Source organism: Takifugu rubripes, chromosome 15, assembly GCF_901000725.2.
Source record: "Takifugu rubripes chromosome 15, fTakRub1.2, whole genome shotgun sequence".
In the NCBI taxonomy this organism is placed as follows: domain Eukaryota; kingdom Metazoa; phylum Chordata; class Actinopteri; order Tetraodontiformes; family Tetraodontidae; genus Takifugu; species Takifugu rubripes.
In genome coordinates this window covers 5,079,080-5,104,559 of record NC_042299.1, presented here as the reverse complement: position 1 = coordinate 5,104,559, position 25,480 = coordinate 5,079,080, and the positions used below count along the sequence as shown (strand labels likewise).

General features: G+C 43.2%; 2 protein-coding genes across 3 annotated transcripts in view; one reads left to right on the top strand and one right to left on the bottom strand.

Annotated features, from left to right (window-relative positions):
• The window catches only part of kctd16b (potassium channel tetramerization domain containing 16b), a 140,805-nt gene that overhangs the window by 27,095 nt on the left and 88,230 nt on the right, over positions 1–25,480 (bottom strand). The gene's annotated exons all lie outside the window — the stretch shown is intronic.
• Positions 142–6,735, top strand: grxcr2 (glutaredoxin and cysteine rich domain containing 2). Its single transcript, XM_029848142.1, has 5 exons — positions 142–286; positions 1,452–1,635; positions 2,825–2,928; positions 4,303–4,509; positions 6,356–6,735. The coding sequence occupies exons 1-5, from the start codon at positions 230–232 to the stop codon at positions 6,572–6,574; spliced, it is 771 nt and encodes a 256-aa protein (XP_029704002.1). The 5' UTR covers positions 142–229; the 3' UTR covers positions 6,575–6,735.

Here is a 25,480-nt window from a genome sequence, read left to right as displayed (position 1 = left end):
GCCCAAAGAGTGGTCCATCAAAAGAGCAGGTGCTTTCAAAGTGAGGAGGGAGGTCACATGGTGAGCAGGATCTATATCTTCATCTGGTCGTCCACACACCTCTTAACACGTAGCTCTTCATGCTGTCCGACCATCCCTTCATCAGCCTGTCCATGCCTTCTTTTATCAGGCATCAGTGAGTCCTGCTGATGCCGACTTGGAAGTGAAGCTTCTCGGGTGGACCATCACCATGGAGAAGCCTCAGAGGAAACCCAATCCATGGCATGAAGGCACAAAGCCCAGAAAGGTGAGATATTTACAGACAATTATTGTCACCTCTCAACTCTTCTGTGCTGAGTTACAAATATGCAGCCCAGAATTCTGCTACAGGATTCTGATTCTTTAATGAGTACACTCATTGCAAGAGTTTAAACTGCTTTGTCTTCGTTCAAAGTGAGGAGAAGAAAGGAAATATTAGACTGTTTGACCATTTCTAACCTTGACATCATTCCCAACATATCAGTCATTATTTCATGAAACATTTCATGAATAAAATATGGAATCAATCGGAATTGTGTGATCAATCTTGCATTCTCGCTGCGCTGGCTACATCTTATTTTGGGGTTATAGCGGGATAATGTTTATAAAAACCTTTGCCTCTATGATGGTCGATTAAAACCTGCAGAAAGTATTACCTTTACAGAAATGTGTTGAGCAAGCTGTAGAAACACAATGGTTCCAGGGCTCTTTTAAATTAAAATCTAAATTCCATTCCCAAAGCATCCAAGAAGAAAAATATATAAAAACAAAAAACAGGTTCTTTGACTGAGACACCAGACACTTCGCTTTTGGCTCCAAATCATTGCCTGCCTCTGTCAACCCAATTTCCATGTAGTCAAGGTCATATTTTCTCAACCACACAGTTTGCAGCCTTTTTTCTGCTGCAGGCTCAACTTTATCATTACTTTAAAAAAAAATGCATTTCAGGTCCTAGATCCCTGGAGACACGTCCTCCATTAAACCTAAGGTTCTACCACTAGAAAAAACACTCTTTTACATGCAGCATTACTTTGGGCAGTCATGACAATGACGCTAGGATACACTGGACACCAAAACATTAAGTTGCACAAAATAACACTCATTTGGTAGGGCACATGCTCTAAACAGTGACCAGGGTCAAGTGTGTGATCCTCCTCTAAATTGTATCTGAACCTCTGCACTTTAGAATCTATGTGGGACTAAGACAGGCAGCTTCACCTTGATTATATCTTCCTCTCAAGGATTTACTTTCTGCACCTGAATCTGCCAACAGGGGCCCTGATAAAATGCCAATAACTAATGAGCTTGGCATAGATGCAAGTTGCTTTTACAGCTTCCTTTTGTCTGTAACGCCCACTTTTCCAGAAGAACTGCTTTAGATGACTTACAGGAATGCAAAAGTCGATAGCATAATGTCTCCTTCAAAACTACAGGTGAGGTTTAAGCTGGCGTCCTCCTATAGCGGTCGGGTGCTGAAGCACGTCTATGAGGATGGGCAGGAGCTGGACAGTCCAGAAGAGAAGTACCCCCACAGCTTCATTCACCACAAAATCCCTCCTGACCACCTCGAGGTGGGGCAGCTGCTGGAGTTTGAGGACAATCAGGAGGACCAACAAGGTTACTGAGTATCATGCTCTTCTTTTATTAACTTTGCAAAGAAGGATTTGCTCTGCAGCTCAAATATAAATTAAAATATGCTTTTATTACTAACCCCCACCAAGGAACATGGCCAACCCTAATCCCCCACCGTAACCCCACCCAAGGAACAGGGCTAACCCTAACCCTAACCCACCCTAACCTCCCACAACCTAACCCCCCACACTAGCTCTAACCAAGGAGCAGGGCTAACCCTAATCCCCCACTCTAACACCCACCGAGGAACAGGGCTAACCCTAACTCTAACCCACACTAACTCTAACCAAGGAGCAGGGCTAACCCTAACCCCCCCCCCCCCACCAAGGAACAGGGCTAACCCTAACCCACACTAGCTGTAACTGAGGAGCAGGGCTAACCCTAACACTCACCAAGGAACAGAGTGATCCCTAACCCTAACCCACACTAACACTAACCAAGGAGCAGGGCTAACTCTAACCCTCCCCAGCCTAACCCAAACCCACACTAACGCTAACCAAGCAGCAGGGCTAACCATAACCCCCCCCAACCCAAACCTACACTAACCCTAACCAAGGAGCAGGGCTAACTCTAACCCTCCCCAAACCTAACCCAAACCCACACACACCCTAACCAAGGAGCAGGGCTAATCCTAACCCATCACCCTAACCTCCCACACTAACCCTAACTGAGAAGAGGGGCTACCCCCCCACACACACACACTAACTACCCACACAAACTCAAACCAAGGAGCAGGGCTGACCCTAACCCCTCACCCTAACCTCACACAATAACCTCCACCAAGGAACAGGGCTAACCCTAACCCACACTAAACCTCTGCCCTAACCTCCCCCAAGGAATAGTGCTAACCCTAACCCAAACCCACACTTACCCTAACCAAGGAGCAGGCTTAACCCTAATCCCCCAACCTAATCCACCACACTAACTGTAACCAAGGAGCAGGGCTAACCATACCCCCCCCCTTCCCCCAACCAAACCCACACTAAACCTAACCAAGGAGCAGGGCTAACCCTAACCCCTCACCCTCTCCCCCCACCCTAACTCCCCACACAAACCCTAACTAAGGAGCAGGACTTACCCTACTGCCCACACTAACCCTAACCAAGGAACAGGGCTAACGCTGGTCTTGAAACTGTCTCAAGTCTGTTGACAACATGCTTTGTTGTGCATCCAGATCCTCCACCAGGGCTCATGGCCCACAGAATTAATGTGTATAGAGGAAGAGGAGGATACAGGCCTGGAACAGACCAGTGCCAGGCAGCAGAAACTGGAGCTGCAGTAAGATCTGCCTGTTGACTTTACTGTGATTTTTCTATGAATCCAGATCAAATGAAATTATGTTTCTTGACAGTTGTTTCAGATGAATTCACTGGGATGTCAAGTATGTAAATATGTGATCTGTATTAATGTATTATGATACATGTTAATGAAAACACTCAGAGGAGATGGGAAGGTGAGGAGGAAACGTAATTAGATGAAACAGAAGAGCTGAATAAAATACCAAGAGACAAAGAAGAAGCTAAAGGAGGAAGAAGAGCTAAAAAATGAAATGAGGAGGTGAAGAAGCAACTGAATAAGCTAACTGAACTAAAGGAGGAAGCAAAGAACACAACATTGGTTGAGAGGGAGTATAATCTGGAGGAGGAGGACCAAGTGAGGATGATGAGAGAAAGACACTGACCATGTGGGAGAAAGCAGTAAATGAAAACAGAAAAAGGATGAGTTGACAGAGATAAGATAGATGAGAAGATGATGAAGAGAAGCTGATAAATGATCTGAAGAAGAAAACCAAGGAATGAACTGAAGGATCAAGAGGAAACAATGAAACTGGAGTTATGAAGATCACAGATGAGGAGGTGATAAAAAGTAAAGAACAAAGGCAAAAGAACAACAGAACAATGAAACAAATGAAGAGCAGCAAAGAAATGAAGGTCCTCTTAAAGGAATATAAACCAGACCAAGACCATAAAACAAAGAGTCAGAACACCAAATGGTTGTAAACAAGTCACATTCTTTTTAATGTCAAGAGGTCTGAAAGTTCCTCTATCACAGGTTATCCATTTTATTTTAGTATCGTAAATTACATTTTCTAATAAAAAAAGCTGATTTGCAAAAAGAAAGAGGCAACAAAACAAGTTCCCACAAAGAGACAGCATCCAAATAATCCCAATTAGCAAAGCAGAATCATCTGATACTCTATTGAATTGAATGGAATTGAATTGCTGCTCAGTGCAAATTGTTCAGCAATTAAAGTGGAACACTGACAGCAGACAGGAAACACCACAATTAGCAGACAGCGGCTTTGGTGGGGGGCATTTTCATTGGGTTATCCTCTGAACACAAATGGCCCTTGTGACCCAGGCACAAATATATCATACTTATCAGCACACAACAGCCATTAGGATTAAGTTTAGGGACATTATGACACAAAGAATCAGATGTCTTCCTTAATGACTTCCTGGTGATTTTCTTCTCTGCATTTGTCTTTATAGCCTGATATAGTGATTTAGTAAAACAATGTTGATGACGCTTAAAGAATTCTTGACTTTGTTTCTGTCCGCATTCCTGAATTTGATCCCAATCCTGGATGTTATTGGATCAATCTGAGGTTATCTACCCAGGGAAAATCAAAACATTATTTGTGTCCTCCAGTCTTCCGTGTTGGACTTTGGTAAAATCATCATATATACCAGCAACCTGCACATCATTAGGGCACCGGCCAGGACGTCCGAGAGGCCACGTCACCGCCCTGTGTCTCCCGCTGACCTATGGGACTCCATAGAGGCCAAGGAGAGGGGGAGCGGGAGGAAGAGTAGATATAAAGATGGAGGGGAGAGTCAACTTGGTGATACAGAGAAGGTGATGACCCTTGTTGTATTTAGTTCTGCAGGTGCCGTGGAGACGCACTGCCTCAAACTTATCACTTCTGCTCGTCTGCATGATGGAGAGTGTGGCCATATTGTTGTAATCTGTAACAGTTCACTGAGGAGTAGTTATTTCTTCCCTTCCATTTTCTCTGCCACCTAAGTCTTCCCTGCTGTAACAACTCCCACGCTGTCGCCTCGGTGTTATCTGTCAGCTGTGAACACGTACTGATGAGTGCACAGTTTTCCTCTGCCCTTAGAGCAATTGGCTGCCTCTTGCCAGCCTGCAAGGATATCCAGCTCCCTACTACCCTTCCATTGCTCGCTCTCCTCCTCTGCTGATTACTGTTCTCTGCCTCTTACTCCCACCATTCTTTTCTTACCTTCCTCGTTATTTTCTCATTTTCTCTGCTGCTGTTGAGGAAAGTTCATCCTCAGCTTTTCCCCACTGTTCTTCATCCGGATTCTGGCTGGTTTTCACTTTCTTACATTTCGACATGTGATTAAATTTGTCAAGTTTCAAGCAGCTTCATGTTACCGCGAGCCATATTGCATGTAAGAGGTGCGCATTGTTTTATCACAATGCGATAAGTTGAGTTGGCATCCTGCTTTTTTAATGAGCCTAAATTACTTGCAGCAAGATGTCTGTGTAAATTCTCAGTCATCCAGGTCATTGTATCCAAGGTAGTTTTCTCTGTCAACTGGAAGAAACCCAGTCCAGTTGACAGAAAAAACTACCTTGGACTTGCAGCAAGGGTTCTAAAACCATAATTGTGGTCCGGTTATTCCACTCCTTTTTTTTTTATATGTGCTGAACATCACTGGAATGACGGGGGTCATGCCATGATCCAGAGGGGTTGCCATCATATTCTGGATGTGCTGAGGACTGGGGAGTCCCCATGTGTGGGATGAAGGGATACAAAGGTCATGGTCTCACCCCTGCGTGCCACATCTCCTTGAGCCAGACACTGATCCCCTAGCTGCATCCCTAGCTGCATCTTTGATTCTTAAAAGTGCAAAAATGATCTTCCTAAATCTTCCTTGTATGTTTTACAGTGAAAGAAAAAGTCTGTTTCCTTCTCCTTTGATTCTATAGTTATTCATTTAAAGCAACAGCTTTCTAAAGAAGCACGGCACTGACACTGTCTTTGGGTTAAAGATCATATGGTCTTGCTTACAAGCATACTGTTGCCCATTAAGACTTTGCTTTTCCCAACCCTCCATTAGCTGATGGAAAAATGGAGCATTTAAACCAATTAACCTGACTCTACCTTTTATTTCAGTGTAATAATTAAATTTCTCAAACATCTAGAACAGCTTTAGTCATGAACAGCTGCAATCTTTGCTGGGCATGAAGTTTCATTATTTTTCTAAGAGATTTACAACTTTCTATTAGGTTTAAAGATGGAGATAAAAAGCTCGATTAACGTACAATCCAACACTCCTTGGATGTTCAGGCAGCTGTGTTTTATTTTTCATCTGTCAGCAGCTGGTTTTACTAAGGACTGTCTGGCTGCACATCATTCTGCAAAAGGGCTACTTAGAAAAGAGAACTATAATTACAGGACAGGCTGGACATAGTGGCTGACATTGTTGCTTACTGGGCTGCAGCAAGTTCAGGGCTTCAGGGTAGAAGATGCAGAATGAAAATTAATTTCCAAGTTTCAGAAGCTTCTGATGGCTCATCTGAATCCATTAGACAGAAAAGGGCTGACAGAATTTCTACCTGTTGTAGAATTTTCATTTTCAGGTGTTGTGACTTCCTCCTCATTCTTTTTAACCACTTGCCTGGCCCCCACGGCTCCCCTGCTTCCCCTCTCTAATGTTTTTTCTGTCTCTAGGAAGCCAACACTTGCCGCCATTGTGGCGGTTCTGGTTTCGCCCCCTGTTCCCTGTGTCACGGCAGCAAGCTGTCAATGCTGGCTAACCGCTTCAATGAGTCCATCAGCGATCTGCGTTGCCAAGCCTGCTACCCTCATGGTCTGGAGAAGTGCCAGTCCTGCTCCAGCAGGCAGCACTGTTTGGTGGACTCTGGGGCACTGCAGAGAAACAGTCAGTGAACATGAATGCGCCGCTGTATGGGCTACTCAGCTCCATGTGTTATCACCTGGTCAGAATAGTCTAAGATCCAGTTTTGGTCTTATTTCAAAATGTTCGTGGTGGGGTGTTTTTGAAGCACAAGCCATCCCTGCAGGGGTGTGGGGTGGGGTGGTGGTGGTGGTGGTAGTTGTGAGAGTGGACACAAAAACCTTAAAATACCTTTAGAGTGTTAAACCAATTTATCTTTCAATAACACAGAAGTATTATCTTTCCATTGTTGGCTCATTATTTTTCATCTGCCAGTTTCTCTCTAAATAAACATACAAATCACACATTTGAACAGTTTCCATTTGTGCATTAGGATGACCTCCCAAAGAATTGAGCAATCATTCAGCCTTGTTGTTGTTTGAAACTGAATCTGGACAATCAACGACAGCAGGAATGTATTTAAGGATGGTGACTATTAAATTCTTAATATTATCCAGAAATGTTATCACAGAATGTTTTATCCAAGAGTTTTACATTATAAAAGCTGTGCTCGTGTTTCTGTGTCTGTTTGGTGTCATAAGAGGGTCTCCCTGCAGCTGTATGGCACCAGATGTTTTATGACAAGCAAAGAGACTGTGTTCTTTTATTAGGGTTATGTTTATCAGCACAGTGTTTGGATGGATTTAAATGCATCCTGCAGTGGGGGCTGCAGCACATTTATCTGGATGCTCTGTGTGCCTTAAACATTCAGCAATGTTTTGACAGCAGGTTGGGAATGGTTGCTTGCAGCTTCCCAGCAAGTGTTTAACAAATGGGACCCTATCTAATCAACTGCTTTTTGGATTTTAGGATGATTTAATAGCCAGTCTAAACTAAATTTCCTTAAAGAAAAACGGTCTGCTTCAGGTGTCAGTAATCTTTGGTTAATGTAAATATTTGGTATTTCATGACATAACTTTTGTGATATAGCATTGGAAATTTTGAAGATTTAAAAAAAATAAATGCTTTCCATACATTCAGAGCTGTAATTTTACACTATTTTTGTCTATCTCTTTTGAAATTGAACCTTCAACCCTCATGATGTGCTCTCCCTGAAGGAAGTGACGATCTGGATGTGGAAAATCTGAAGTCCCAGTTCTGAAATGTCAGATTTGCCCACCCAGACCAGACTGACATAAAAATGTCAGAAGAGAAAGGTGAATTCATGAGTGCGAGAAGAGCCAAATGGCAAAGCTGGCATATAAGTGAATTTGATAACGGAGGTCAAACTCGCCGCACTGGCACTTTGTGTCAGTGTGTTAGCCTATTACCGGTAGTTGAAATCTAAATCTTAAATTGTTGCTGATGTATGAGCAGGAAAGCTTGAAACACCTCATATCTGGTTAAAGAAAAGCGACTTAAATTCTCCCCGGAGGAAGGAAAATGTTTGTTTCATACATACATCTGTCAGGGACTATCTACTTTATCTCATAGATAATTATAGTTTTATTTGGCTGAGAAGGTTCTCCGATGTGTCTCGGTAGCATCATGTGAGTCACTGGGAACTAAAAAAATGCACAGGCCTTTACTTTTAAAGAATTATGGGAAATACTTGAAGCCCTTAAAAGGGGTAATAACAATGAAGGAGGGAGAGATCAGACATCACAGGTAGCAGCACAGCATTAGCACCAGGGCACTTTAATGGAAGTGGGAGCAAAGATGTGCTGGCGTACTTTATGTTTGTGTTTATGAGGAGGCATGTGATCGCTGCAGCTCCAGACGTCTGTCTCCCACAACGGAGGGACCATGCAAATACACCACTCATCAATTGGGAATGTCCCATTTTCCGTCCTGGCCGCGATTTAATTTCTTCCCCTTGTGTTGATGAAGATGAAGAGTGAATTACATCGAGATCATTTTGTTCTTGCAGCAATTATTGGTTAGATATGATGTAGGAGGCAATATTCCCCCATTCACATTGTGCTGGGGTAGTTCTTTGTATCAGTGGGAACGTCCATGCATTTTACCAGTAAACAGGCTCAAAATATACAACTGTTTTTATTGTCAAATGGAACTTTTGGCTCATTTTATAGTTGACATACTGAAAAAATTAGAGTTCAAAAATATGATTAAGTCATAGCTTACTTTTGTCCCTTTTCCTGTAAAATGTATCTGTAAACCGAGTGCCACCATAAGAGCGAGGCAGCAAGGCAAATCAAATCAATCACCACTGATCTTAATCCCAGCTCCCCTTCTCTACATCAGGAGGTTAGTTGTGAGGGGTGCTGGACTCAGTCAGCTGGGTGGGAAGCTAGAAAACATCACGGTTAAATCCCCCTCAGCGGGATGTCTTCTTTATAAAATGGATTCTCAAGTGCACAAAAATATACAGAAACCTACTAATTACACCTAGACTAACCTTTCTCTACTGCTTAAACCCAGGATTGAACCATGGACCTTTAGATCTTCAGCTTTCCTGCTTCAGGTTTTGGTTTATGGGCACATCAGAATCACACATTTTCTTAACCCTCAATTGTGAAGGCTTAAAATAAGTCTTAAGAAGAGATTCATTTACTTTATTATTTAAAAAAAAGAAAAAACTTGCTCTCCTTTGAAAAAGCTCTCAGAGTGTTCGGTCCAGCGCCACTGCTTTAGTTCTCTTCTGTCAATTGGTCCAAATTCATTGATGTGAAGATGGTGCAACGTGGCTGCATTACTGCCTGCAGACTGTTTTAGATGGCATGCCTGTATAGACTGAAGCAAAATCTAAAGAACAAGCAACAGTGACTTATACTGAAGTACAGCTAGTTAGCACTTATTGGTGACTTTATTATCTGCCTAGCAACTCCTTTGGGGATGGAATAAAGGGTGTGAATCATGTTGCATATGAGAGGGGGGCCAAAGGCAGGCTGAGAACAAACCAAATTGCAGGATGTTAAGGGACATTTTGAGTTTTAGCAGCATTTGTGTGTGAACAGCTTAGGCCTTTAAACGCAAAATCTACTTTCTACTAATTTATACTCTTTAGTGTGCTAAATTATGTGTATTAATGTTAATGAGGTGTATCAGGTGGAGCCTCAGAAGCACTTTGATTTCAGGTGAGGGCAAAGGTCATGAATACTTCCAATAGGGCTGTAAATCTACGGTCAAAATTGGGGTTGAGAGATTAGAGAACATGGGCTAGAACAGGGGTTGGCAACCTTTAACACTCAAAGAGCCATTTCCACCTGGTTTCCACGGAAAAAGACAACACTGGGAGCCGCAAACACTTTTTGACATCTGAAATGAAGATGTGTGTGTGTACTGGTATGGGTGTGTGTGTGTGTGTGTGTGTGTGTGTGTGTGTGTATATATATATATATATATATATATATATATATATATATAGAGAGAGAGAGAGAGAGAGAGAGAGGTGTGTGTGTGTGTCTTTACACTTGTAAAATAGTGTGTTGCTTATGAAATCCACGCAGTCCATCCATGTTTCAGAAAATTCACAATAATCTTACAATTTACAACTGCAATTAAACAAACGAACAAACACAAATAAAATACTTTGTTAGATATTGTGCAGTTTTTGTGTCGCTAGGCTTTCCGCAATCCGTGTATCATTCGTTCAGTTGATTTTCAAAATAAAACCAAAATTGAAACAATGTGAAAATGAATTATTTTTTCAATATTCGTCTGTAAGATGAAGAAGGTTATAATTTGCCTCTAGATTCTGTGCTCGAACAGATTCCCATTTTCTGTCTTCCCTTTTCTTTGGCCAGGCCTCCACATGAAGCAGCTGACAGTACGGAGAATTTTATTATTTTATTACAGTATACTTTTATTATTGGCTGTATTGACTGACTTTTAAAGTTGGACAGGCTTTCAATGCAACTCAAAAATAACCTTCTGACTTGTTGAGTTTGGAATGACCTGAGCTGAGATGATGCTGAGATAAAGTCAAAGGGTAAGGGTGAGTATTACCTTCCACTTCACACACAGCCTCAATAACATGACTTCAAAAAGCACATGCACAACAAATCCTGCAATGGTGAGAAATCATTCAGACACTAAAAAACTTCAACTTAATTTCCTTCTGCTTCAGCTCTGTTAATGCTAATCACTATCTATGTGCATGCAGGCTGCTCTGAAGAAAGCTAGAGTGTGGGAAGTTCAGGCATTCTTCAGATCCATTCCTTATGAATGTGGCAGCTGTGGATCCTGCACACTGTGCTCAATGAAGTCCTCACTCATTACATTATCCAGAAAAACCTCTCACAAATGTTCGTGCACTTCTCCTGTTCTGTGCCATGGTTCTGTCTCTTTCAATCCCTCTCTTTCTTTGTCCTTCTCACCTACTGTAATAGCTCAGGGCCCCCATTTGTTCCATCTAGCTACACAAAATCCTAGCTGCTGGATGTCCAGGGCACATGATTTCTCACATAACACACATGGATAGACAATTTGGTGTTACATCTAACAACAAATTAAAATCTGCAGACTGCTGGAATTGCAGGATGAAGAACCCGAGGAATGAGCAAGAGTGGAGGAATTGCTGTGGATGAATGTGCTTCATGAGCCCCACCAAAACTGGTGAATATAAGTGCTGTGACAGAAGTCCTATATGCCATTTATACATAAGAATCATTTTATCGAGTGGAGGAATTATCTAGAATTCATCTTTTCATTTTAGTTTGAAAAAGACAAAGAATTCAGAAGGAGCCCTAACAAAGCCCCTCGATATGAGTCACATTTTTCAGTGGCCGATTAAATTATGAAAACAGCTCCAATGTACAGCCAGGCTAAATGATGTTGAGAGCATATTTAGCTCTCAGTCCTGTAAAAATATTACCAAAAAGAAGAATCCTTAGATGATTTGTGGAATCAATTAGTTAATTAACAGGACCTTAAACTCCTGTTGCTCCTTAATGCTGGACAGGATCTTCATCATGCCCATCATGTGGTGTTGGCAAATACTGGAGAAATCTCGCATAATCTAATATTGAAGTATTTTGACTGTGTGAGGAGCTTTCACACTTCAGCTACAAAAAATACAAAATTAATTTTAACCCAAAAATTGATTAGTTGGCTCCAGATTTCAACAATTCCAATGGAAAAATGATAAAGCTGTGTAATTTCTCAGTGTTTTCTGTATGATACAACAGATGGAGCTGCTGCTGCTGCTGCTGGCAGTAATGGTATTTGAATTATTGAGGATGCTTTTCTTTATATTTAGGCCTAATTGTTGTTTAGTCAATACAACTGCCTTGGAGAATCTTTTCCCAATATGCCTCCAGAACTGGAGATGCACACACGCTCGCGCATGCCTATGGGGCTGTTTTTGTGGGGCTTTAGGATATAAACTGATTTTGTTGTAGAGCAGTCCATGTTGGGTTGCTCCATAGAAATTCTTCCCAAATGTTCTTTCTTGACTCTTTACATGTCATGTAGCAATTCTGTGTCAAAGGCACCTGACCTGAGCACCTCCACAGATATTTATTTTGATGCTTTAATGCAGAATTCAGCCATTCTGTTATTTCTTTCCATGTGTCTGTGGGCTGCTGTTAGGTTCAAATGACCTAAAACATGAGAAAAACAAATGAGTCAAAGACAACAGCTTTAAGTTTTACTTGCAGCAAGGAGGACAGAGAGATGTGCTCAGTTACAGATCTCCAACACGTCCTGAGGCACATCTTCCACCATCCTTCTTTTATTGAGATTAGGAGGTCCCTAGTTACACAGAATTCAAATGTGCCTAAAGGGAGGGGGAAACAAGATAGCAGGTCCCATACAAAGCAAAGACTGTAAACCATAATGGTGATAATATGAGTAGGTCTTCACTGATTTGATTAGTTTGGCTCGCACACAGCATGTTCTTCCATATCAGACAGATAAAAGAAGAACATGCGTCATGCTCTGCAGCTCTGTCTCCAGTCAATGTTACTTCCTAATGCTCTTTACAGCAGCTGCATTTCTGTCGTCCTTGAACAGAGGGGTACGAGTTCACACATCAAGCATCACAAACATTAAGCATTAACAAATAATAAGAAACATTAAGTAATGAGAAACAATATAACAAGAATAAGAATAGAACAAGGTAAAAGCAAATCTCTATGTCAACTGGAAGCTAATTGTTGTTTGTTTGCTCTCTTCTTTTAGGATGCGTTACTCTGGGCAGTAATGGAGGGCGTGTAAATATATACCTCTACAAGGTCCTCAGAGGCCTAGCTCCATCCTACCTGGAGGAGCTAGTGACACCTTATCATCCAATTAGACCGCTCTGCTCTCAGAATGCTGGTCTACTTGTGGTCCCCAGAGTCTCTAGGGGTAGAATGGGGGGCCGAGCATTTAGCTGCTAGGCAAGCCTGCTGTGGAACCAGCTCCCTGTCCAGGTACGGAAGGCTGACTCCATATCTACTTTTAAGATCAGACTTAAAACCTACCTTTTTAAAAAGCTTATTGTTATTAATTCTGTAGTTCCAGTTATTATCATAGACAGACAAATTATCATACTTAGGGGGTCGTCTAATTATCAGGTTAACATCTTAGTTATGCTGCTATAGGCCGAGGCTGCTGGGGTCCAGAAACATGATCACCTGACAGGCCTCTGTCACCCCACTGGGTCATGGTCTCCTCTCCTCTCCTCTCCTCTCCTCTCCTCTCCTCTCCTCTCCTCTCCTCTCCTCTCCTCTCCTCTCCTCTCCTCTCCTCTCCTCTCCTCTCCTCTCCTCCTCACCAAGTAGACTAGTGATTTAGCTCCTCAAGGAACTGTGCTCTCCCCCTTTCTGTTCACCACCTACACAGCTGACTTCCAGTACCACTCTGAGACATGTCATCTCCAGAAGTACTCGGATGACACAGTCATAGTCGGGTGTGTGGAGAATGGACAGGAGGATGAATACAGGGACCTTGTGGAGAGTTTTGTCAGGTGGATCAGGGAGAACCTTCTGCAGCTCAACGTGACCAAGACGAAGGAGATGGTGGTGGATTTCAGAAAAAGCAAGTCCCCTCCCTCCCCAGTCTGCATTAGTGGGAAAGATGTGGAAATAGTCTCATCTTACAGGTTCCTGGGTGTTCAACTGGACAATAAACTGGAGTGGTCCACAAACACCGATGCTGTTTACAAGAAGGCCATGAGCAGACTCTATTTCCTCAGGAGACTCAGGTCCTTCAGTGTTTGCAGCAGGATGCTCCACATGTTCTACCAGTCTGTCATGGCTAGCACCATCTTCTTTGCTGCAGTGTGCTGGGGTACAGGCATTAAAGCAAAGGATGCCATCAGACTTAACAAACTCATTAAAAAGGCAGGGTCTGTTGTTGGCTGTAGACTTGATAACTTGGACGAGGTGGTGAGGGACAGGATGGTGTTGAAACTGCGGACAATCATGGACAGTCCCTCCCACGCCCTCCATAACACAGCGGACAAACTGAGAAGCAGCTTCAGCAGCAGACTCCTGCAGCCTCGCTGCTCTAAGGAACGGTACAGGAAGTCATTCCTGCCGTCCGCCATCAGACTGTATAATTCATCCAAACCCAGCCAATGACAATAACTGTGTAATGTTCATGTTGTAATTTTATTTCTATTTTATTCTATATTTATGTATATATGCTTATAATATGTATATATTATATTATGTATATATTATATATATATATATATATATATATATATATATATATATATGCTTATAATATATGCTGTATATACGCTTATAACATTCTAATCTTATCTGTATTTATTTATTCTGTTTCTATACTTTGCATAAGTTGCTACTATAATTCAATTTCCCCACGGGGAATTTCCCCTTGCGACACCACATGAGAGAAGAAATGGGGTACTTCTTGTCAAAGTGACAGGTTGACCTTTCCCTGAACCCGCCCACATCTGTCCCCCCCCCCCACCTCCCTTTCCCGCCTCCCGCCATTCTCCCTCCCGCCTTTTTTTAAAAAGGAAGGGCAGCAGTTACAAAACAGTTACAAAACAGTTTTGCCATAGTCCTGGCATAGCCATCTGTGGACAACATGAGTAGTTCTACATCCGTGATTGGTGAGACGGCTGTGACCGTTATAAGAGAATTGTGTGGAAAAGTAGTTGAAAAATCCACGGTGTTTGTACAGCGTTCTCAGGCGTCACCTTCTGAGCCTTTGCAGCAAGAATGGTCTTTGGAGCCTTATAGTCAAACAGGGAGTTTTGGGTATGTGTTCCGTTACAAGACGGGGGAGTTGATTCTCTATCAGCGGGAAGAATCTTCCAGTGAGGGGCCTATGTTGTCGGCTACGATGTCTTCCAATGACTGGGGTGTGTTGAAACTGATCAAACCGAGAATGGTGTGTGTGACTGAAGAAGGCTGTGAAGAAAGAAACAACACAGAACAGAAACCTTCCACAGAACAAACATTTTGTGAAACATTTGTGAAAACTAGAGAAGAGAAAACTATTGGAGAAAGTTAGACTGTTAGAACCCTAACACTGTGGTTCAGAAGAAAAGAGAAAAGAGTTGGTGGCCTCAAGTAAGAAATTTAGGGGCCTACGTTGTCTTCCGGTGTCCGAGGTGTGTAACTGAAGAAGCTTAAATCCCCTGGAGACCTGGAGGCCCTCCTGGAGAAAAACATTCTTAACATGAGTTATATCGCCTGAACCTGTTGTTTGGTAGAGTTCCCGTGTAGGGAGGTATCCCCATGGGAGCTACATCACCACCAGTTGGTCCACCGGGGCAATCGTCAATATCAGACTTTTCGGCGCCAATCAACTTTTATTTTTATTTTTTCCTTCTCGCCAAGCATTGTAAAGCGAATATATACATGATCATCTCACAGTCATTAGCTCAGTCCTCCAGAACTTCATCGGAAGCTTCACCGTCTGCGAGCGCGTGTAACAAACAAAGATGGCTGCAAAGATGACTACCGGTAAGCCTCAAATTCTTCCCAAACTTTTTCTCTGTAGTTTTCTAAATAGTTTTAGAAAACTATTAATGAATGAACTATTAATGATTAACTACTATTTACGAATAACTGTGTTTTAGAAGTTACAGTAGAGGTTCACCATATGCCAATTTATCCTGGTAAGCAATCCGTGATCTTTTTAACCTGAAAGTTGTTCTATTTTTATTCTAGATTTTTAAGTGTAATTTTCTGTATCTTTAAAGTCAGCGCCGATGAGTTTGAAGGAATAACCCTCACGCAAACAGACATTGGTATTTTACATACAGTTTTTTTTTTGTTTTGTTTTGTTTTGTTTTTTATGAACAGCTCAGTTGTTCATAGATTGCTGAAATATAACTTTTTATGATACATTTTTCAGATCTGTTAGCCAGGGCTGAAAGATTGGTATCCGAAGACAACCAAGAAACTGAAAAAGCAGTAAAAGCATTGCTGTGTTCTGAAACCCCACTCCCCGTGCAGGGGACAAATTGCTGTGTAACTGAAATTGGTGAAATTGAGATTGAGAGGGAAACCTCGGCACTTCAACATGGGACTGACTCAAGTAAGCAGACGAACAAACTCTCCAGAAGACGTGTGAGACAGCCAGGAGGACCGAAGTCGACTGTACAAGGTAATATATTTATCTGTGATTAGAAGTATATACAAAATATGTGCCGTTTTGATGATTTGTATTTTAACGATTTTCCCCTCTGTCTAAACAGAACCATCAAAACAGAACCTTCAAACGTGCGCCTCTCTGAGCACTGTGACTCCCACGGCCTTTCCACCCTCCCGTGAACCTTCTGCCCCTGCGAGGAGACGTAGAATACGGCAAGCGTGTACCACTCTGACCCCTGTACTTACAGCGGGACCCACGGCAGCTCCACTCTCCCTTTCACCAGATCCTTTCGAACCTGCGAGGCCGATAAGGAGACGTAGGAACCAGAGACACAAGTCTAACATTGTCAGGAGATTGTTTGATGGTATATTTTATACTATATCTTCTTGACTAATAATAATAATAATATATAAAAAAAATAATAACTCATCTCTCATCTAATTACAGATTCAGGGTTGAGATTAAACGAGAGCGTCCCTGAACCGTCCTTCAACAGGGTGGAGGGGGATACAGTCGGATACATTCATTCCCAACAACAGCACGAGCACCACGAGAGCGTTCCTGAACCGCTCTTTGACAGGGTGGAGGAGGATACAGGCTGCTACATTCATTCCCAACACCCCCAAGACAAGGTAGTGCTGGAGATTTTCAATAATGTCATACGGTATATTGTTTCCTCCAATTGTAACCAAAGGTGTACTAAAACAGTGTTGAAAAAGCTGTAATTTTTTTTTTCCTTTTTCTGTCTTTTGTTTAAGATATGGATGAGGATTTCAATGTTGAATATTTTAATCAAGTACCGAATGCTTTACAAATAGCTGTTGATCAATTAAGTGAAATTCCAATCTCCATTCCAATAAATTTACAATTTACAGAAGCGATAATTGATGCTCCCGAAAGCCCTAACGCAGCAGAGCAAAATGAAAACGTCCTAGAACTTGACACCTTACAACTCATAAATGATGCCCTCGAAAACCTTAATGCAGTTAATGCAGTAGAGTTTGAAAATCATTCTCCTTCATCAGCTCTCCACACGCAAAGTGATCATGTCTTACACGCGGTAACAATCAGATCAGAGACGGATTCAGCAGAGACACAATCGGCTCTTCCTAACCCCCCTCCTGAACAGGATGAGAGGCCAGGAGAAGGGGGGTCAGAGAGCAGACCCTCACCCCTTACACACATGGCCCCTCCTAAACTTTCTCCTCAGCAAGGGGGAGGAGGGCTAGGAGAAAATCCATCCGATCTCTCTCCTGAGCGGGGTGAGAGGTTTTTTAATGATTTTAACACATGGAGAACAAGACGCTCCTTTAACATTCCCACTCGGGGAAATGTGCCTGACATTGCAACATTCTATCGAGATGTAACAGGGGTTATCAGCGAATTGGCGGATGTTGCCAGACGACATAGTAGTCGCAATGATTTAATACAGTTGGAGGTGGTGGGTGAAAACGTACACAATCATGTTACAGTTGCTGTGGATGAACAAGGTGAAAATATTCTACCGGCTTTTAATGGAATGCTAGATCGGATTGTGCAGTCAAACGGTATCATTTCATCGGATGAGAATATAGAATTCATCCTTCACGTGGTGCAGAACCCAGGAGGAGGTGCCAAACGTAAGATGGAGAAAACTCTAGACTGTGAAATCATTGACAAAAAAAGACGTCACTTATTTATCGTATTTATCGTATCGCTCACCCTCTTGTTTCACCAGACACAAATTGGTCGGTTCAAGCAGAAAGTCCAGCCTCTGCGACCGAATCAAAAAATGCGCACGATGCGAACTATACTACAGTGTCAATTTGTCGTTAGACGATGCAAAGCATCGCTGTGCGGTGAAAAAATGTAAAATCTGTGGTGAAAAACTGCAGAGCGACTCTAAAGTCGATCATAGTTGTTACATTCCTACCCTCCAACCAGACATCTCACATCCTGATTTGGTTTTTTATGATTTTGAAACATTTGTGGGTCAAAATGGAGAGCATGTTCCTTTTTTAGTGCATACAAAAACATCCAAAGGTGAAGAGAAGGCGTTTTATGGTCTTGACTGTGCTAAAATGTTTATTTTGCATTTCAGGAAGCCACGATACAAACAGAACATCTTTATAGCCCATAATGCCAAGGGGTTTGACAGTTATCTGGTGTTAAAAGGTATGTTGGAACTGGATGTGACGCCACAACAGATTCTGATGAACGGGAGTAAAATCCTCAGTTTTGAGGAATCCCATTATGGTCTCAAATTCATAGATTCCCTGTCATTTCTCCCCATGCGTCTCAGCGCTATGCCCAAAGCCTTAGGATTCACTGACAAGACCAAGGGGTATTTCCCACACAAATTTAGCTCAGAAATTCACCTCAATTACGTGGGGCCCTATCCCGTTCCGTCCGACTACGGCGTAGATCGCATGACGGTGCGCGAACGGGAAGAATTTGACCCGTGGTACAACGAGGTCAGCCGAGGTACCTTTGACTTCAAAAAGGAGGCCTCGCTGTACTGCAAAAATGATGTTGACATTCTCACCCAGGGCAGTCTTAAATTTAGAGATCAGTTCCTAGGTGAGACGGGGGTAGACCCTTTTGGTTCTATCACCATAGCCGGAGCCTGTATGAAGGTGTTTCGCACCAATTATCTGACTCCTAACACTCTGGCTATCCCCTGCCCTCACAACTATTTGAATCAGAGCAAAAGATTCTCTAGCGCATCGGTTCAATGGTTAGAATGGTTGATGCACAAAGAAAAAATCTTTATACAGCATGCTCTAAACATGGGTGAAAAACAGATTGGTGCATTTTTCGTAGACGGATATGCTGAGATTGACGGTGTAAAACATGTCTGGGAATTTCATGGATGTTTTTACCACGGCTGTCCCAGTTGCTTTGATCCCACAGTACAGTGCGATATGAGAGGCGTCACCTTTGGTGAACTGCACTACAAAAGTGAGAAGAGGGTGAGTGAGCTACAGACCACACATGGGGTTCGTGTTGTAGTCATGAGAGAACACACGTGGAACCAGATGAAAACAACATGCACGGAGGTTAAAGAATTTCTCCGTTGCTTTAACGCTCCTGAGCCTCTCAACCCCCGAAAAGCACTTTTCGGAGGTAGAACGAGCGCTTTAAAACTGCGACACACGGCAGCGCCCGATGAAACCATCCACTATGTTGATGTCACCTCACTGTACCCGTTTGTCAACAGTACTTGCTCTTACCCCTTTGGTCACCCCGTGATCATCTACAAAGATTTCGAGGACCCACGCAGCTACTACGGCTTCATCAGAGCCACTGTGTATCCTCCTCGAGGTCTTTTATTCCCCGTGTTACCGCACAAAAGTGAGGGAGGTAAATGACTCTTTACACTGTGTCGCACCTGTGCCGAAACTAACAATGAGGGTGGCCCCTGCGAACACGACGATGAGGGCAGAGCTCTGACGGGGGTCTGGGTCACCGTTGAATTCATCAAAGCTCTGGAGGTGGGGTACAGGGTGGGTAAAATTACAGAAGTCTGGCACTTTGACAAGAGCAGCGACACTGTGTTTACCGACTACATACACACCTTTTTGAAAGGAAAGCAGGAAGCCTCGGGTTACCCCGCTGAGGCGACGGACCGAGAGAGCAGGGAAAAATACATCAGGGACTATCAGGAGCATCAGGGCATTCTTTTAGATGCTGGCAAAATCGAGACCAATCCTGTGAAAAGACAGGTTGCTAAATTGTGTCTCAACAGTTTGTGGGGAAAGTTTGCACAGAGAGATAATTTGTTTAAAACCACCATTGTCTCAGATCCTAAAGAATTCTTTAGTTACATGTTTTCAGGTAAATACAAAGTCGAATACTTTTCCGTTCTCCACAGCAACAGAGCTCTCATCAGGTGGAAATACACCGACAGGTACGTTCAACCCCCAGGTAAACAGAGTAATGTTTTTATTGCAGCATTCACCACAGCACACGCACGACTGAAGCTGTACAGTTATCTGGAAAAACTACAAGACAGAGTGTTTTACATCGACACAGATAGTTTAATCTATCTGGTCAAAGAGGGTGAGAAACCTCTAGAGCTGGGTAACTATTTAGGTGACCTGACGGATGAACTGGATGGTGACAGCATTCAAGAGTTTGCAGCGGCGGGTCCCAAGAGTTACGCGTACCAAACACGAAATAAAAAGAAAGTCGTCATGCGTGTGAAAGGTATCACTCAGACCCGGGAATGTCTGCTGCTCACAGCTGGTGGAGGGTTACCTGAGTAATAAACAAGAGGGAAACACGATCGAGATCCGTCAACACAGCATCAGACGTGATAAAAAGGGTTTTGCATTGAGAAATGTGTCATTTGATAAAAAATTTAGGGTGGTGTATGACAAAAGACGACTCTTTGCTGACGGAACAACTCTGCCTTTCGGGTATTAGAAATGCAGGAAATTGAATTTGATCCTAGGTTTATCTTTCCTTTTTCTTGTTTAATCGTGGGTCCGAGCGGGTGTGGAAAGACCTATTTTGTAAAAAATGTATTGGAAAACTGTGACCGTGTAATAAATGTTGTACCTGACAATATCGTGTGGATTTATACCTCTTTTCAACCTATGTACACTGAACTGCAAAAGATGATTAAAAACATTAAATTTGTCAAAGGTCTGCCTGATACTTTTGAAGATGAAACACTGTTTCCTCCTGATCAAAAGCATTTGATTATTTTGGACGATGTTATTTTTCAAGCCTCTGACCATCCTGAAGTGGTAAAGATTTTTACACAGTATCGCCACCACAGAAACATGAGTGTTATGATGTTGACTCAAAACGTGTTTCACCAGGGTAAACACAGTCGCACCATCAGTTTGAACAGCAATTATTTGGTCATGTTTAAAAACCCACGGGATAAACTACAAATGAATATATTGGCTCATCAGATTTTTCCATCACAAAAGACATTTTTCTTGGAGAGTTTTGAAGACGCCACAAAAGACCCTCACGGGTATTTAATAGTGGATCTCACCCCCGTCTGCCCAGATCCGTACAGACTGAGGACGGGTGTACTTCCTCACCAGCAAGCGGCCGTTTACATCCCCAGAGCGTCGACGTAGATCATCATGTCAGCGCGTATAAAAAGAAACGCACCCCTGTTGAAGGCCCTGTACCGTGCCACACCCAAGAAACGTAGAGACATTCTTATTCACAGCTCCCCGGATTTTATCCAGACACTGTGTGAGATTTCTTTAAATCTTCTAAAAGGAAACGTCCCCCTGACTCCTTCTCAATTTAAAAAACTGAAGAGACAGAAAAAAATTATCAAACTGTTGGCTGATAAAAGAACCAGTTTAAAGAGGAAGCAACAGGTTCTAAAGAAGCAGACGGGCGGATTTCTTTTACCTCTCCTCTCAGCGGTGGTACCTTTGATCGGGAACCTCGTCGGAGGATTGATACGAAAATGACTTTGAAAAAGGCCCAAAAAATGTTTCTCGTCACCCCTCATCAACTCAACCGCCTGACGCGACCCTCCCAGTCCATCAGAGATGTCGCGGAGGACGATTTGGATGCTAGGATGAGAGCCATCTTAAACGAGCAGGGGCTGAGCTCTCATGAAAAAATTAAAAAATATAACGCGTTACTGCAAAGATATCTGACCTTTGTGAAGCAGGATCAGACAGAGAATCTGACAGAGAATCTGACAAAGACGGAGGCAGAGGCAGATTCTGGGACGGACGTACGGACGTCCGATAGCATCATCGACGACGTGTTGCAGAGCCTCCCACCGCGAGATCGCAAGAACGCCGAATACGTCTTAAAGAAATTATCCGACCGTCACGATGTTTGGAATACAAAAGGGGAATTTGTGTACCGGGGCAACGTTGTAAAAGGGTCTCACATGATCGATCTATTCAAACGACTCTTGTTTCCTTTTAAAAAGAAAAAATCAGAGGGTTCTGAACCTCCCGGATGGACACATTTTTTAAATACTCTCTCAGAATTAAACATCCCTTTGTCTTCTATAAGTAACCCACAAGCGCGTAATCAATACCGACTCCTCAAGATGGATGCGATCGGATCTCAAGACTCTGAAACACCTGCGGATCTACCGTCAAAAACTAGAAGACGAACAAATGACCCCCCGCGTTGGATTAACATTTCATCGTGAATAAATGTAATACACAAAGTTTTGTCTTTTACCAATAAAGCGTTTATTAAACATTTTTTCGAGCGTACAGTCATTCATTCAAAAACTTTAAAACTTTAAAAATCTTTAAAACATTGCAAAAAACAACACCCCTGCTTGGAGGGACCATTGATTTTATTTCTAATACAGCGCTGATATTTCCTCACATAGTCGTACACCATGAAGTCATTCTTTATTACATCATCATTGTACAAAGACAGTACTTGATCAAAAGATAGCCCGCACGCGCGGTGACAGAGGTAATAGATGCAATGTTGTCCGCAGACCGTCGACATGTGGTGCTGCAACTGAACGTCGTGGTACTCAATGTTTTTAGAACGTTTTTCCAGAAACTGTAAGATGCTCGGAGGGTAGTGATCAAAGTCCGGCGGAAATCCATAAGAATCAAAAAAGGTGGCTATGCCACCATTTTCCAGCGTCAAAGCTAACCAGTGCTCCCCCGGCATGTGAGCCGGATGTGTGTTGACGATAAAGTAGGCCGGGGTTCTAAAAGAGGGATTCAGCATGGGCAGTTGATCGGACGCCCACACCCCGCAAAACACATCTCCCAGCAGGCTATGCAGAAGGTTCTCTAGTTGAACGTTGTCCATCTTTTAATAATAGTCCACCAGCACCTGCCTCTTGGCGTTGATCTCCAGAATAGAATCGTAACAGGCGTAGACGATAAGGGTCGCGGTGTGCGGCAGGGGTGTTCTAAATCTCAACTCCAGCCTGAGGTTTCCGTTTGAGACGGTAGACAGTGCGTCGTTGTCATCGCTCGGATTGAGATTAAACACAAACAGAGAGTAGCCGTCATTAAAGTCATCACGGCTGATACTCAGGGGTAAATCTTTGAGATGTCTCCCGGTAGCCAGGAACATGTTGTAGAATTCTCTGACGGACACCCCGTTGTTAAAATCGGGTTGGAAAGCTTTAGCCGGAACTTGCCGGCCGTCCTGACAGAGAGCCAGGTATTCGATGTCATAGTGTCTGAAATTAAAAGGCGACAGGTCTCGTCTTCCTGTGAAAGCCTCGTGGTGTACCATACCCAGAACCACGTACTTTGGTATGCTACCCAGAAACAGATTCTCCTGGTTGCAAACCCTAGAGTTTGCCGGAATAGAGTAAGTTTTCACATTAACGCGTGAAAGGGGGTAGAGAGCGTTGCCCTTCATTAAGGCGGCGGCGTGACCTAACCTGACTGCAGGGGACACGGCTACTTTTTTAACAAATAGGGAAGCCCCCAGTACTTTTAGGCTAAAAGCAGAGTCACGCGCCCCCATGAGGCAGAAAGCATCGTTGGCTCGCATCAGTTTAATTCTCAAATCGACAGAGTTGAGCAATAGTCTCTCGCAGAAAAAGATGTCCCCGTGGAGAGGACCGAGCAGGTGTACTTCTCTGGAACGGGCTGTGGACGCGGCTCTCCTCGTTAACCCTTTATTTGGACCGTTCACGAGCACGATAGAGTCCACTGACCCGGCGGTATCTTTGTAAAAAAGACCCCTGGTAAACTGACTGGAGAGCGTGTCCGGTGAAAAGTTGAGCAGGGTCTCAATCATGCAGCGATAGGGGTGGGTAGCGCTCGACTGAGAGATGAGTCGATCCCCCAGGGTCACGTCGCATTGACTGAAAATTGTATTTAGAGGATAATTGATAAGACCCACCGCTGCGTCATTAGCTAGGTTCGATCCGTTAGCGTTGGTGATTTTTACACGGAGATGCAACAGAGTGTCGTTCAGATCCAGATACCGGTCCCCGTCTCCGGGGATGAAAAACTCAATGGGTCCCCCGTCGGTGATGGCTGACAGGGGAGAAATTTCCGTGTAGGTTTTTTCATCGATAGACAGCTGCGTCATAGGTGCTGAAAATAAATCCAATTCGGCCAGAGTACACTCTGGAGATTTCTGATGTACTAGAGCCATTTTCTTTTTTCTCAAAGAAAAGATATTCTTAAAAAATATCAGAGCTCCGGACGGACTTCTTCTTCACACGACGGCCTTTTGCAACTGATTTCTTCCTTTTACCGAACGGCTGTTTATTAAAGCTCGAGGGGATGCGTTCTCCGGGGGGTCGTCTTCTCTTCCTACGCGACAACACCATAATGCCCCCGGATCCTTCTTGCTTCATCTCTTGATCATCTTCTTGATCACCGGCGAACCGTTCCATCACGTGTTTGACGGCGTTGGAGGCGATGTTACTCGCAGCGGCTTTAAGATGAGGTTTAGCTATTTCGAAACCTTTCTTGGCCAAAGGGCTGACGGAACGAAATAATTTAGAAAACAAAGATCCTATCCCCCGACCGTACATGACCGGTGCACCGTAAAACCCCGGCAAATTCCCCCCTACTTGACTCTCATAATATTGTACAAATCGGTGAGGATCTTCTCTCAAACCTACCCGAGCCATTTTCTTTTTCTCTATTTTTCTCTTAGCCTTGAACACTTTGTGTGTGGATAGCTGATCAGCCTCCTGAAAATGAATGATGAGGACGCGGGCGATTGGAATATATATAACCCTGGGGTTCAAGTTCTAGGTCTAAAGTGGAGAGTCGCGATAGTCTTGCCGTATGAAAATTTTACCGGTTTGTTTTGATCCGTTTTTATCTCCACCTGAATGTTTTCAATGTGGTTTTTGGACACCGGTAAATAGTAAGCAGGATTGAAATACTGTGTGACGATTTCACCGAACGTTCCTTTTACATCAATCGTTCTCAAAAGTGGCGCATAAACGTCGCCGACCATCTGCGGTGCAACTACGTCGCTGTAACAATACATGTGATAAAACCCAGCTCGTAAATCGCAGGGATAGTACGCATACCTTTGGTCAAACGTAAACCATTCCCCTGATTTCATACCCATCAAATATGCCAGGGGTCCTTCGAAGAGTACGTGGGTTTTACCTCCCGATTGGAAATCAAATCTTTTCAGAAGACTGTCATAGACGAGGTAAATATCAGACTTTATTCTTCTAAATTGTCCGTCCATCTCGAATCTAAAGGCTGAGATGCCGTTGAAATATGATTCTCTCATCTCTTGACGATGCACCTCGCTCTCCGTGGCCGGTTCTTGAGGTTTTTCCCTCCAGTAAAAGTAGGCATCCTCCTGATAAAGGTGATAAAAGGTGTGCGGGTATGAAATCTGCGTTAAAGCTACTTCCCAGCTTCCCTCTAAATCGATATGTTGAGGCAAATCCACGCGGTAACTGGAACTCGTGTTTTCTTTAAAAACATCGACGCTGGCGTTGGAGGGTAGGGTAATAAAAAAACCCTCGTCCTTCGGACCGTACA

Coding starts and splice junctions, on each gene's coding strand:
- grxcr2 (XM_029848142.1), top strand. CDS start 230: ATGGAGAAGCCTCAGAGGAAACCCAATCCATGGCATGAAGGCACAAAG. Junction 287..1,451: donor AAGGCACAAAGCCCAGAAAG/GTGAGATATTTA, acceptor TCAAAACTACAG/GTGAGGTTTAAGCTGGCGTC. Junction 2,929..4,302: donor CAGCAGAAACTGGAGCTGCA/GTAAGATCTGCC, acceptor TGTGTCCTCCAG/TCTTCCGTGTTGGACTTTGG.